Genomic DNA, 15,696 nt, shown 5'->3' with positions numbered 1-15,696 from the left:
TTCACTTTTAGATCCCTTTCCCTCACCTCCTTCCAAGCACAACAGATTAGATTCTGCTGGGTCTACATATATCATCCATATTATCAAGTAGTAGCTCCCCTAACACAGATACTCATTTCATTGAATTACGAAGGGCCTTGAGAAGTTATGGTCTGTCTTCTACACCTTACAGTAGGACCATCTTTAATTAATCTGTTTTAAGAATTACCTCTAGGCTTTATTCCCCTTTTCACTAGAAAGACCCAAACAGATCCCACTTAATAAAGGTATTTTTCATTTTCCTATTACTAGTGGTGATTATTTATAATAGAAAAATTATCTGAGTTTCTACACTATGAAAATCTACAGTGGCCTCAGGACAAAATCCAATTTGAGGATCTCATGCAACAAGGAATAAAAAATACCTACTTCAGCATATATGAAAGGAAGTTTCTAAAACACAGCCTCCAGAATCAGGCAGATCTGGGTTTGAATCACAGTTATACCCACTGCATACATAATCCTTAACTTCTCTGAATCCTAATTTTTTCCCCACAGAAAGGGAGATAAAAACAGTAACTACCTTAAAGACTGTGGTGAGAATTAAATGAGATTATACATTTTAAGTACTTAAATAATGGTAGGTACAAAGAGGTCCTCAATGAATATTAACTGCTATTATTATTTCTAAAATGATACACTTTTATTTTTAAAATGTTCATATTTTTTGACCCAGCAATTAAACCAACAGTATATCTATGCAAGGAAATGCACAGTACTTAAAAACTTAAAAGTCTGGTTAGAGAAAAATATCTAAAATGTGGAAAATGGTCACATACACAATTGCATAATTTGCCATTATATGACAAAATGTATAATATGAATGCAATTTTTAATGGATAGGTTGTAGTACAATATACTACTGAAACATGAGCAGAAATGTAATGCCTATAGGTATTATAATAGAAGTAATTTTAAATATTTTCTTTGTTTTTTAAAATTTTTCAAATATTCTACAATGATCATGTATTACATTTAGAAGAAATTTAAAAAATGCATAATATGTGTAATTTCTTTTCTGACTCCAATTTTCTCCAGAAAAGCTGACTCACAGGAAAAAAAAAAATAAGAAAGATAAGCATACATTTTTTAAAGATTTTATATAAAGGATGTTTGTTTTTATTACATTAAAAACTGCTAGTTTGAATTATTACTCTCTGGCGTTAAAGTTAAACAAAACTCAAAGTATGACAACTCAATTATAGCATATTTAGTCGTATGTCCAGAACAATATTTCACTTGGAGATCAAGTTGATATGTACTCTGCTACTTAAACACTAAACTTACAGTAATTTTTTAAATTTTTTCCCTGACTTTATTGAGATAAAACTGACATGTAACATTGTGTAAGTTTAAGGTGTGCAGTGTATTGACTTGATATACATATATTGCAAAATGATTACTACTATTGTGTTAGTTAACACCTCCATCACATCAAATAATTACCATCTTTTTTTTTTTGTGGTGAGAATGCTTAAATCTACTTTTTTAGTAACTTCAAAGTGTATAATACAGTATTCTTAACTCTGATTACCATGCTGTTCATTAGATCATCAGAACTTTTTCTGCATTCAAAGTCATTACACCATTTTATATACCCACCCAAAACTCACTTGTTCATTCTTCCTGTTAGAAGTTGCTACTGTAAGATTTTTTTAGCTTTTCCTCAGGAGACCACTAGATAGTGGCAACAGAAAACTAAAAGTTATTGGTGAATTTATCACATTATGTCTTTAATTATTATACAAAGGATATTATTTTTATTCTTTAAAATGTTTTTTTTTTTTTTTTGATGGGGGAAGGGAGACAGGTGAAATATGACCTGAATTGAAATCAAGTTGGATGCTTAACCTACTGAGCCACCCAGATACCCCTCAAAGGATAATATTTTAAAAGTCAGAAAGTCTCCCTTGATGAACATCAACTCATTAAAAGTAGATAGATCATTAAATCCTAAATGCCATGTTTTCCTGTAGCAAAATTGCGTGTGGTACTTAGCTTTGGGTATGGATGCTGTCACCTGCAAAGTAAGAAAAGACAGTGAAAAGAAGCCTATCAAAAAACCCAAAAGATACGGTCTGCTAAGAAGGGAGAAAACCCAGAGAAAATAAGTTCACTGAAAGGCAAGGAAGGAGTCTGCAAAAAAGGAGGAAATTACCAATAGTATCAATTGCTGCAAAGAAGCAGAAAAAAAGATGAAGCAGAGTAACTGAGGAAGATTCTCGATGGGGGAAAACTGAATTTATAGCTCAGGGAAGATACCTATGATGTTGCTGTGCAGTTCCAGAACTCATAAAGAAGAAAGGGAATATGGTATATTAGTAACCCAGGAATGCTACTGTACTGAACCTGAATCAGGTATCATCAATCTACCTTGATCCTGCCTCGGGCGGGGCAGGGGGGTTGAAAGATAGTCCTATTATGAACAGTAAAGTGTGTAGGTATGATAAGTGAATATTTCAAGTAGAAACAAAACTATGTGTAAGAAATTTAAAAGAAATGAGGGTCAAAAGCAGTGGTTCTTAAACTTTAATTATCACCTGTGGTGCTTATAAAAATGCTAATTCTTGAGTAGCATTCCAGAAATACTGATTTAGTAGATCTGTATGAGGCCTTCCAAACTGCAAATTAAACAGTACTTTAGAAGATCCTGGTGCAGGTGGTTTGTAGGCTTTGAGGAAAAATCATTAACATTTGGGCAATGTGAGTTGACAAGTGATGAAAATGACAAATTATGATGTAAATCAGAAAACTGAAAAATTTTTTTTGTAAAGTAAAAGAAGTAATAAAGTGATGTTCACCTAACCTATTAAAATTAGTTAAGGGTGGTTCTGGGGTCCTGTCAAAATAAGAAGTGAAGCTAATAATTTAATATGGAACAGGACTGGACTAGGCTGGGGCCTATGGGAGGATAGTGTGGACCACAGTCTTATAATTTGCTTTACTTAGCATTTTACCAATGGAAAAGAAGTTAAAAACAGCATATGTGATAGTCCCAAAAAGAGATAGCCAGTTTTTAAAGTAACATGAAGATAAACAGAGAAATTTATATGCTATGGCTAAATAAATATATGTTATTAATGGTTTCTTCTACTGGAAATCAGGGAAGTGGGTAGCAGAGAGGGGAAGAAATATGGGTTGTAAAGCAGGGCTCTGAAGAAGTTACATGTATAAATCACTACCCTTTGACTCATACATGTAAAGCACATATTTGAGATCTACTTTTCCAAACGAAATGCATTACTAGCATCTGAGAGTAAGTATAAATTTCCTTACTTAAGAAAGAGGCTTTCTCTTGGCATAAATGCTGTAAGACATATTGAAGGCATATAATCATGTTATGAAATTCCAAATATGTTTACACAGTATGCTCTAAAAGTTAATAACCTGAATTTCCAGACTCCACAAAGAATGTGAAAATGCTAGCCCAGAACCTCTCACATTTCCATCCTTTGGAAGTTTTCAAACATTTATATGGTAAAAGAATGTGCTGCTGATATATATGCCTGTTCTCTAAAAGTCATTTGTTAGGCTTGATGAAACCTTTCATTATCAAAAACTATATACACTTTGACAAGGTAGACTCATAAATTATCTTACACCTGTCTTCAATGATTTGTTACTTTTAAATTTTATTTTATTTACTTTTTATTTTCATTTCATTTTCAGGTTTATAGTTTTCATGACCTTCACAAGGAAATAATACCCCTCTCCAGTCTATGAGAAATTTCTTGGGTATTTCTTTACCTATTAAAAAGTATATCTTTAGTTAAAAACAAGTTTCCATTTATGTCTTTTTCTATATGTAGAAACATATATCAGTTATGTCTTTTTCTATTGTTCAATACTTGGTAGAGCCAACGTTTTAAATATGACAGTAAACTTCTACTTTTTAAATATCAGCCTTCTACTTACAAAGCAAAATAAATACATTAATGTATGATCTGTTCAATTCATAGAGGACTTTAATTCTATATTTAATGCGAAATAGTCATTACCATCAATATTAAAGAAAAAACTATTTGCTAATGATACACAATAGATTTAGAAAAAAATACCTTATGGAATACTATAGTATATAATTTTAAAAGTTTAGAGAGCCACAAGTGCCTTAGTTTAAAAACCAGATTAATTATAAAGATAACTTTCCATTACCTCTTAACCCTAGCAAGAAATTAAAGCAAATGGACTTTTCTTTGTGAATGAAAATGTTAGACATGACCTTACTCTGTTTCATGTGAAAGGGACAAGAAAGATTTTTACCTGGTGCGTGAAGACAAAAAGTAAAACACAGAAAACTGCTCTTCAGATTACTTTTTAAAAACATTTTCTACATTTGAAAATCAGGACATTAGCACCAATTTTGAATTTTTCCCTGTGTAATTAAAATGCTCATTTAATTTTTTTGAAGTTTATTTTTATTTATTTTGAGAGAAAGAGAACATGTTTGCACAAGTGGTAGAGGGGCACAGAGAAAAGAGGGAGAGGCAGAATCCCAAGCAGGCTCCACACTGTCAGCATGGAGCCCAATGCAGGACCCAATCCCACGAACCATGAGATCACGACCTGAGCCAAAACCAAGAGTTGGAAGTTCAGCTGACTGAGCCACCCAAGTGCTGCTAAAATGCTTGTGTATTTTTAAGAATTAGAAGGGATGTCATTTACTGAGTATCTCCAATATTCCAAGTATTGCCATTAAGCCTTTCACAAATAAGCAACCTGAAGCTCACTGAACTGAAACAACTTACTAAATTTCACAAGCATTGTAGGGGCACCTGGGTGGTTCAGTTGGTTGAGCATCTGACTTTGGCTCAAGTCATGATCTCGTGGTTTGTGAATTCGACTCCCACATTGGGCTCGCTGGTGTCAGGGCAGAGCCCACTTTGGATCCTCTGTCCCCCTCTCTCTCTGCCCTTCCCCTGCATGCGCTCTCTCAAAAATAAATAAACATTAAAAAAAGAACTATAAATTGCACAAGCATTGTAAATAATTAATATCTGAACCCAGTTTGTTTCTTTTCAGAATTCATAAAGCTCTTTATTCTACAATGTATTGTGTACTTTCACTTTCTGTATACCTTAAATAACTCTATTTTGTTACTCAACAATGCCTCAGATTATAAGAAACCCCATAAATTTAATAGCAAATTTTTAAGAAAAAATATTATCACTTAAAAATATAAACTGCTTACAGACACCCTAATTTCAGAAATGTCAAAAAATGAACATGTTAAAATGTAAGAAACATGGCATAACATACATTGGCTATGCCTCCAACCCCTAATATCTTATCAATCTTGGTAAAGATTCTATCAGAATGTCTAGATTAGAATTCTTAAATATATTTGATTTCAGAACTCAATTCCATTAACTTTCAGAGTTTATTCTTTTGTTTTTCTTAGCCTAGATCTGAAGAAGTCTGTCTTAGTTGTAGGTAAAGGGTACTACCTACACCACAATATGTAGCTTAGAAAGATTACTTTTTAATAGATAATTCTATACAATGATGAAATAATTAAAATAAATATTTAATAAATTAGAATATGAGATCTCACTCTGTTTTTTGAAGCTAGGAGTTAAGCCTTCCCCATTATTTCCTTTAGCTTCACAGGTCTGAGAACGGGCTAGCCTTTTTCAACTAGGACCATCTCTTTAGAACAAACAGTATCTCTCACCCTGAAATCATCTATAAATACTGGAATAACAAGTTTACATAACTAATGTATTCTACATTCTTTCTTAATTATTACATTATTATATAATCCAAATTTAATAATGCTGGGTTAATAGGTAAAAATATTCTTATTAACTTTTTAAAATCTGTAATGAAAATCCTTCAGTCTACCAGATTTTTTGTAGGTCACTTTTCCCTCCAACATAATATAAAAGTAAAAAAAAACTATTTTAAAACTAAAGGATAGTATAAAGTTGGTGAGTTTTGAAAGGCATTCCCATGTATGGCACCCTACTGTACTTTGATTAATTATCTCTCAGTTATGAGTTAGTTTCTTATCACATATGGTATTCCACAGCATGCTATGCAAACGCATCAGGCCCACATGCCATCTAAATTAGAAAGTGGCTTGGTTCTTCCAGTTTGTAGTAAATGTAACTTAAAAAGTGATTTAGTGTTTCAATTTTGAAAATTATTAATATGAAAGAATTGTCTAGTTTTAGAAGTCCCAGTCATTTTTTTTTCTGTGAATATGAAGTTCAAATACATACACGTGTATGTCATAAACACTAACACACTGTACCTGGAGGAGAGAAATCATATGTACAAAAAGATTCTTAAGGAATACCTGACCATGACATATTGAAGTATACCAATACACTCAACATGTATTACATAGTCCCCATGGAAATTACTACAGAACTAAACAGATCAGTATAGATTCCAATTCTATTATGAAGAATAACCATAAACAGTCTTTGTTTGGCTAAAATTATTACTTGATAAAATATTACCTAGGAATAGGTTTCAGAAAATGTCTAGGACAATCAAAGAACCTTTTTAAGCAAGCAATAATGACAAAAAATAAGTTCAGTTTGCCCATAAATGTTCAGTTTAAAAAAATACACTCTACTTTTTAAAAAAAACATAGTATCATCTGTAATTAGTAAAATTCTTAATGGCTATTACTTCTTACTGAATTCATACATCATTGTTACTAGTCTCAAAGTACAATACTCAGAAACTAAGGGCTTAAATAAGATATTTATACAAACGATTTTGCGGAAAATGCTAGAGTTCAGGCATATAATAGAGTTCAGGCAATACCTTGAACATAACCCAGATGTAAAGCAGAAGATAACTGGAAGATTGTGGGTTTTATCCCCCACACTAGCAAAGAGGTAATCTAAAGTTTAATATGTAACTACAGCTATCATCAAGGATAACCACACGAGTTTTAATTCTCATACTTTTAGTAAGTCTACAAACCACCAGATTTGTTCCATGGGATTCCACTGTAAGAAACTATATAAACAACTTTTCTCCAAACTTTTACATACCTGTATCAGTAAAAAAGCCAATCAGAATTCAGTAAAGCTTGCTAAAGCACACTGTTGTGAGTTCTAATGCTTGTCACACAAATGCTAGAGTACTGAATTAAAACAGTTAGGTGTTATGTTTTACCTAAAATGACTTCTTTGTCAACCATGCTAAATTCAGAAACTTAAAATTTAACCTAATAAAATCCAAGAGGTCAAATGAATAGCAAAATATTTTAAAAATATTTGTTTTAACGGGTCATTTGTATACTTCAAATTTAAAAGACCTTTAACACCCAACATGGGGCTCAAACTCACAACCCCAAGATCAAGAGTTGCATGCTCCACCTTCTGAGCCAGCAGGTGCCCCTTAATTTTATATTTTTCATAAATTGTCATTATACATAAAATCAGACATTCACTTTCCAATATTACCAGGTTCAATTACATGTGCTAATTTAATGTACTGTGGCAAGATACTCCTTGGAAAGATTGTCTTGTTCAGTTCTTAAAGGGGCAAGATTCACACTTAGTGTTTTATTTGAAAGTGAATAGTTACCTATGCAGTTTTTACTCAACTATATCAGTTATAGAATTCTAGTTGCTTAATGCAGAAAATTGGAAAATAAAGATGAAAAAAAAAATCATACTCTCCCTACTCAGGGATTTCTAATACAAATGATTATCAAAAAGTACCACTTGCCTCAGCAGACATGCATAGCATTTGTAGTTCCAGAAAATTTTTCATAGGGATTTAGATAACATTTCTCTACATATGAATTCAATTTATTATTGCTCTACACTATATAGATCAAGTAAGAGTGAACCAAATGGAGTTCTCCAAGCTAAGACAGTTAATCTGGTAGTAGTCAGATAATGACCTGTCATGTATACTCCATGGCTTTTCACCAAACAGAGCTTAAATAAGGATGAAAAGCTAAAATCATAACTGGCACAGTCACTGTAAAATATATGATGTATATGACTTGAATGAAGCACTCTTAAAAAATATTTATATATGTTCATTTAACCATGTCAAAATAAATGATCTTCATTTTGGGTGTGTTAACAGAAGTTGTTGAGATCTATATTAAGTGCACTCTAGGAAAAGACTGAATAGTGAATTGTGCCCTATATTTTAAAAAATTTAAAAATTTAAAAAAATACATTAAAAAAAAAAAACCTGTGCCCTATATCTAAAAAAGTACTTAATCTACCTTGAATTTTATACGTAAGTATACAACATAATTTTAAAGTAGTCTGTTGACATTTCACTTGGGTTTTGGGCATTGTGTATATTTGTTTTAAAGTTCTAAAAAAGTTAATTTTTAGGTGAGAATCTTTCTTAATAACTGAAGACTTCATAAAACACATAAAACAGATTCTTATTCTTGACTGCTAATTAAAATAATTTAGGGAGCTTGTAAAAAATATAGACGTCCACCCTCATTCCCTCTCTCACTTCTTCCTGAACAATTCAGTCTAAAGCCCATTAGGTTATAGTAAGCAAAATAGGTGTCCATGTTGGGTGGCAGTGGAGGGTGATGAGAGATTAGTTTTGTATCAGGGGACTAATTATATAAGAATATTTAAGAATAATGGGAACTAGTTTTCTGTAAAGGAGTTAGAAATATAGAAAGGGAGAAAACTGGAATGGTTTCCAGTATCTATAAAGGCAGAAACGGGTATGTGTACGTATACATCTAGTCCTTCACTCTGTCTAGAAGAACTAGGAGGAATGACACTGCAGTAACAATGAGCACATCTAGTACCCACATCTTGGTTTCTAAATACTACTCTCCACTGAAAGGAACTGGAGCTCCTTGGAGAAATGGCTGGTTCTAGGACTAGGGAAAGGGAAAGTACAGTTGAGTCTGGAATATCTTTAGTAAGGAAATACTTAAAGATTGCTGGGATCATGTCAAAAGGACATAGATGCCAAGCTGAAGTGGGAGAAGGCAGTCTGAAATGGCTTCCATTAGCCAAAACTGGGACAATTTGAAGATCAAAATAAATGAGAATAACCAATATAATCCACTGAATAAAACAGAAAATGAAAGTCTGATGAGGATAATTTGGATAATATGGATATTTGCATAGTCTCAAGGTAAGACAAATTAATGAATTAATTAGAAAAGGGAAGAGAATGGGAGAGACTTGCAGACAGCTCCTTAGTCAAGTGATTACCATCTATGGTTCATATTGAAGTCATGTATCACCTGAAAGAATGCATACTGCATCACATCTGTGGCATTTCTTATCAAAGATGCATAAAATGAATCTAACTATAAAAAAGATTTAAAAAATACAAAGTAAGACATTCTACAAAATAACCGCCCTGTAATCTTCAAAAGTGGCAAGGTCATGAAAATCAAGGGAAGAATAAGGGACTGTCCAGACTAAAGAAACATGAAAAATAAATGCAACAATGATTCTGTACTAGATCCTTTTGCTATAAAGGAAATTTCTAAGACAAATGGCAAGACTTGAATACGGAGGATTGGATGGTAATAACATTAATTTTCTGTTTTTGTTGGTTATATTTGGGACATGAAAGAGGATGAAAAAACACAAATGCAAAGCAGAGGTGTGACAAATGTAGTTTCTGAAAGATTTTAGTACCAGTATAGAAGTATGGTCTCCAGGCATTTTTGTTGATGTGCCCCCATACTAAAAATATTTTAAATATGTATCAAAATATATTTGTGTGAAGTTATATCATGTTCCACAGTATTAATATATGATTTACATTATAAAGCACAGACATACAAATTAAAATGGGATGTTATACAGAATTAAGTTGACTTAATTAGACATCTTGTCTATCTCTTAGGGTACAAACACTTCATTTTGGAGGCCACTAGTAAAGAGAATTGGTAAAAGAGAAGAATATGGCAGACCTATTTAGATAGTTTCCAAAATAGGAGAAACTGAAAGAATGAGGAAAAAGTGAGGCACTGAATCAACACAGGAACAATGGAGGAAATGAACAAAGAGCACACTGGGGAAACATTTAAGGAAGAAAACTTCTCTTAGAGGACTCAGAGAATGATTTTCTGTAAGGCACAAGGATGGGTAAGGCTTGAAGATGATTCCAGGTATTTAGGTTGGGTGAACAAATGGAACAGAGAGGGAGGAAAACTAAGAGAGAGGTGAAGAGGATGATTAAGAACATGAGGCCCCTGGGTGGCTCAGTCAGTTAAGTGTCTGACTTAAGCTTAGGTCATGATCTCATGGTTCATGAGTTTGAGCCCCACATTGGGCTGTGTGCTGACAGCTCAGAGCCAAGAGCCTGTTTTGGATCCCCCCCATCGCCCCGGCTCTCACTGTCTCTCCCTCAAAAATAAATAAGCATTGAAAAAAATTTAAAAAAGAACAAAACGCATTATTTTTCCAGGCATATAATACTCATTAACATTAGTATTATGGCAACATAGTAAAAAGCAGGGGAAAAAAATTCCTAAGGCATGGTGATAGGTAGCAATGAACTAGCTGCACTGAATATAAACTTAATACACTGGCTGGATAGCTGCTGCCTTAGTCAAATGTCTTTGAAGCACAGCCTGTGGGAGAAGATATGTTTTGTGCATATGTGTTTCCATGTGTTTGTATATGTGTAGATTTGTGTTTCCGTGTGTGCACACATATATGTATATATCTGTGTCCATGTAGTCATTTTACATGAAACCTAAAGTGAACTTAAGTAGGTTTATAATAGGTTGATAAGTCAGAGAAAGTCTTATCATGCCATATTTCATGGGTTCAGGTAGAATAAACACTCATTCTATACACAAATATTGAATGGTTATCTTGTCATACCTGAAAATGATATAAAATTATGTGTCAATTATTTCTCAATTTAAAAAAAGTCATTCTACTTTTAGGTAAATTGTAATTAAATCAATATTATTGAAACTACACTTAGGTGTATTTTATCATGTGCTAAACCTTAAAATTATGGATTATGTTATGGTTAACCTTCTTAGACTTGAGCAGAATTTCCATAAAAGTAATAGGCAGGATTTGTGACAGAAGATTTTTGCCCTCACAAAGCCCATACAATAAACATATTACTTAAGAGACAAAGTCATGTATAAATATATTATGCTGCTGAGAATATACATGGCATTATTTTTGCTTCCTCTGCTACACAAAATTTGGAGACAATGTTAAGAGTTAATGTTTAAAGTGCAATGTATTTTCAAGCACGTATTCAACTATATACCCTCACCTTGTATTTATCTAAAATTCTAAGCAAAATAAGTAACTTACTTGGGAGTCAAATTTTTAGAATAAAAGTTAAGACTCCTTGGACTTAATAATCCTGACTACCACAGAGAAAGGAAGTTGGATATACATTTTATAGTTGTAAGAATTTTATACTTCACTCCCCCCCCCCCGGTAAATTTATTAGCAACTGATTGACTTTCCTTCTCCTGGCAGCAACTATTTTTATCTTAGTTTTCATATCATTAAAATATATGAACATGGCAAATACACACAGTATTACCTATCAAATAATAGTCCACTAAATGTAATAGAGGAAAATCAAGGACAAGCAAAGTATATTAATTTCCACTGCAGGTTTCTTTTAGGCCCTACAATGATACTAATTTTGACAGATACACTAGTTTTGACTCAGATATTAATAACATACTGATTTCTAAATTTAACAGCTTCTGCAGCAATTCACTGAATTATAAAGCATGATATTATCTATCAATGCTTTCTTTGGACCCAAACTAGCCAATATCTTTCTAAGAAAAATGTAAACAAATTTACTACCTGCTAGTTAGGAATGAACATCTTCAACAGTGAACAAATCAGAATGGATGCAGCAACAAATATTAATTAAGTTTCCAGCTTAACTATTACATTAAGTTTAATTTTTTATTGGAAAAAAAGCATAACTATACAATAGTCATGTTGATATGACAAAAATACAAATCTACTTCACTGCTGTAAACCTTATAAAGTAAAATGCTATGACATTCCAAAGATTAGACACTGTATTTGGATGAAATTTTGATGGTGGTTGTTTATTATCTCGTATTCAATCAGAGGTCAGAATACAGAAAATATATTGCAAGTTTTCTAACAATGTGCCTTCTTAATGGATTTCCATTCAGAGTAGAAGACCTATTGTCTCATAAAGAGGGAAAACAAAAACAAAAATAAAAATATCTTATCCTTCTCAATGGCTACTGGCATCCTACTGCATTAAGAAATATATGATAGGGGCATCTGGGTGGCTCAGTGGGTTAAGCATCTGATTTTGGTTCAGGTCATGATCTCAAGGCTCATGAGTTCGAGCCCCACATTGGGCTTGCCGCAGTCGCTGCTTCAGATCCTCTGTCTCCCTCTCTCTGCCTCTACCTGGCTCGCACTCTCCCTCTATCTCTCAAAAATAAATAAACATTAAAAATGTTTTTTAAAAGATTAAAAAAAAGAAATGTAAGATATACTCCTAACATATATATAAGCCCCCTTTAATTTTCAGTATTCATTAATGAAGTTACTATATAACTTTAAGCCATTCCTTAAGCACTGTATACAATGCTACACATTTATAGTAGTACAGAACCTTTTTAAAAGAATGTACACAAAAAGGTGTATTTTTAAAGGGCAATAAATATTTTTTTAAAAGATGCTTTCCTTATTTGCTTGTTGAGAGTAGAGGAAATCCCAAACAAAAAATGTATTAGAAAAATCATATTATGGAGTGCCTGGGTGGCTCAGTAGGTTGAGCACCTGACTTTTGATTTTGGCTCAGGTCATAATCTCACATGGGATCATACCCCGTGATGGGCTCTGTGCTGGAAGCACAGAGCTGCCTGGAATTCTCTCTCTCCCTCCCCTCTCCTTGGCCCCTCCCCTGCTCAAATGCTCTCCCTCTCTCTCTCAAAATAAACTTAAAAAAAAAAAAAAAAAGAAAAAAATCTTATACCACAAACAGTCCCATAAGACGACTCTCTATAATCTACAGTATAATCACTATTTTTTTCCATTTAAACACAATTTCTGTACAGCATTTTTAAATTATGCAATATAACTTTTGCTATTAAATATAATACCTCTTAAATCTGGGTCTTAATAAAATGCCTGGAAAATAATTCTTGATATCGTATAGTTTAAAATCTTGAGCAAAAAAGCTTGATTATTACTAATAAAATGCAGAGTATATTCCACTTCAATAATCATTATGCTAATATATAAATTTTGTAATAAATTTGGTTTAAAAACCCTTTAAATAGCTTTTTTTTCTATAATAAAATGTTTTTCTGTAGTTTTTCACAAATCACTTTTTATAGATGGTGTCTGTGGTAACCTGGAACAAATAATTTTAACTGAAAAAAATACATTTTAGTGCTCGCTTCGGCAGCACATATACTAAAATTGAAAAAAATACATTTTATTTTTGTTTTTATTTTTACTACAGCTTGTACATTATTAAAGGTAAAACTGCAAAAATTATACAGATATCCATTATGCCTTCAGGATTACTCATGATTTTGGTATGTTCTGAAAATAGTGGCTTTTTATCCTTTGGAGGATCTCAAATTAAAAGTGGATCATTTATTAATGAATTAGTAGACTGAATCCACATACCACGCTCTATGGCCATTATCAAGGTTCTTAAACATTTGAAATTAGAATCTAAAGGCAACAATTTGGCCAAAAAATATGTATATGTACAGAAATATATATTTGATTCCACAATCAAAAAGGAATTTAGTATTAATTTTAATTGACTCTAGGAGAGACAAATGCATTTAAGTGGCATTTAAGAAAGATGGCTTCATATCCATATTACAATAGATAGCTAATTTCCACTGTCTACTTACGGAAGAACAATCTGATTAACCCGCAGCTGATCAAAATGTCTTATTTCAAATATATTCAATATTTTTGTCAAACGAGTCAAAGTATCGGAGTCTAGTCACTCACTTTAAAGAAACAATAATCTTAAACTGCAGATTACCACAAATTAAGGTTATAATATTGATATTCAAAAGATATAATTTCAATTTTTGGAGATAAACTACTAAACAACCTTATTGTCCTTTCTAATTATGTAAAAACTAGTTTTGTCAAAGAACAGACTTTTCTTCCCCCCACCCCATGATCATCTGTTTTGTTTCTTAAATTCCATCTGTAAGTGAAATCATATGGTATTTGTCTTTCTCTGACTTATTTCACTTAGTTTTCAAACAGCCGTTATTAAAAATTAATTCACAATATACTTAATGAGTTATCTACAAAATAAAATTGGATTTTATTGGTTATTCTGTTGACTCATATTTATACACATTAATATATATTTGTCAAAACAAATTTCTCATGACTCAAGCCAGAATTACCCTGCCATTCCCTAGGTGTGGTAAATAAGCGCAGGGTGACTTTCTTTGGTGACTAGAACACTATTTAATATATTACAGTAACATAGAAAATACACAAAATTTACAGCTAAAACATTTCAGAAGATATTTATATAACTTAGTAGAGCTGTTTATTCCACAATTTAAGGGCAATAAAATCACCATGGCTAAATAGTCTTGAAGTACATTAGATTAAAATGTTGGTTATTCATAATTCTAATTCTCTTCAAAATCAGGAAGCTGATGGTATGATATGGCTATCAAAATGAAGTGAAACACTTTTTCTTATGGACTTTTCTCCTTACCTTAGAAGATGAAGAATCACACTCCTGACATATCCACCCATAGCCTGTTTGTTTAGGAGACTTTTTCAAAGGGGGATCCAAACAGCCAAAATGGTAGCACAGTCTGCATTCATCACACCTGTAGGGTAAAGAGATTTATGGTGTATCTAAATAATATTAAAAACTATCTTTTACAAAGACAAATGGCAAATTACCATACATTTCAACACTGTTAATTCTTCCCTTAGTTCACAAGATTATTAAATTAATGTCTATGACAAAGACAATCTAAAGCTGAAATCTATGTTTAAGGAGAAAACAAAATACAACAATAAAATTAAAACAAAATAAATATCATTCAGAACACTTTGATAGCAGAAATGTTGAGAGCATATGAATGAATGTGTATAGCCAAATGTGTTCATAACACAATTTCAATTTTAAACATCAAGAATTAATCAATTATCCATTAGTTAAAAAACATTTAATATAAGATGTATATAATTCTAGATTATGAATTTAATCTAATACATTGTGATTACTTAAAAAAACTTAAGCTGTAATCAATTCTATACAATGTACCTTATCACTCTTTCTCCAAGTGAAAGTAGACTGTAAATACACTTTCTAATGTTTATAGCATGTTAACACAATCTAGCAAATAAAAATCATTCTAAGAATTTGGTATTATTTTCTCAAATACAAAATATTCTCAAAATTACCTGTCACTCTCTCTCAGTGCATTTGGTTTTTCAGAGTACCTCCTAGTACATCCTTAAGCTTATCAACAAATATTTTGATACTGTCTTTGCCACCCTATAATGTGCAAAATCTAAGAAAACTATCATACCTATTCTTCGTTTCAGACAATCTCATCCTGCTGACAATGAAGAAAGATCTGCATTATTTCATTGTTTTGTACAATAAAATTTGCATCAGTTGGAATAACAAGACCAAAATTTAACAACAAACAACAAAGATGTATACATCTAATAGAAAGGA

At 32.1% G+C, this 15,696-nt stretch overlaps 1 protein-coding gene across 3 annotated transcripts in view; it reads right to left on the bottom strand.

Annotated features, from left to right (window-relative positions):
• The window catches only part of PHF14 (PHD finger protein 14), a 208,877-nt gene that overhangs the window by 45,518 nt on the left and 147,663 nt on the right, over nt 1-15,696 (bottom strand). For all 3 annotated transcript variants that reach the window (XR_008420551.1, XM_019443453.2, XM_019443446.2), the window contains one exon: nt 14,716-14,833. Coding sequence is in view for 2 of the 3 variants with exons in the window: in XM_019443453.2 (XP_019298998.2) it covers nt 14,716-14,833 (118 nt within the window). In the remaining variant the exon portion in view is untranslated. The remainder of the gene's footprint in view (nt 1-14,715; nt 14,834-15,696) is intronic.

Source organism: Panthera pardus, unplaced genomic scaffold, assembly GCF_024362965.1.
Source record: "Panthera pardus isolate Hobbes unplaced genomic scaffold, ASM2436296v1 HiC_scaffold_8, whole genome shotgun sequence".
NCBI classification, from domain to species: Eukaryota; Metazoa; Chordata; class Mammalia; order Carnivora; family Felidae; genus Panthera; species Panthera pardus.
The sequence above is the reverse complement of the archived record's forward strand: the minus strand, read 5'-3'. Positions and strand labels throughout refer to the sequence as shown.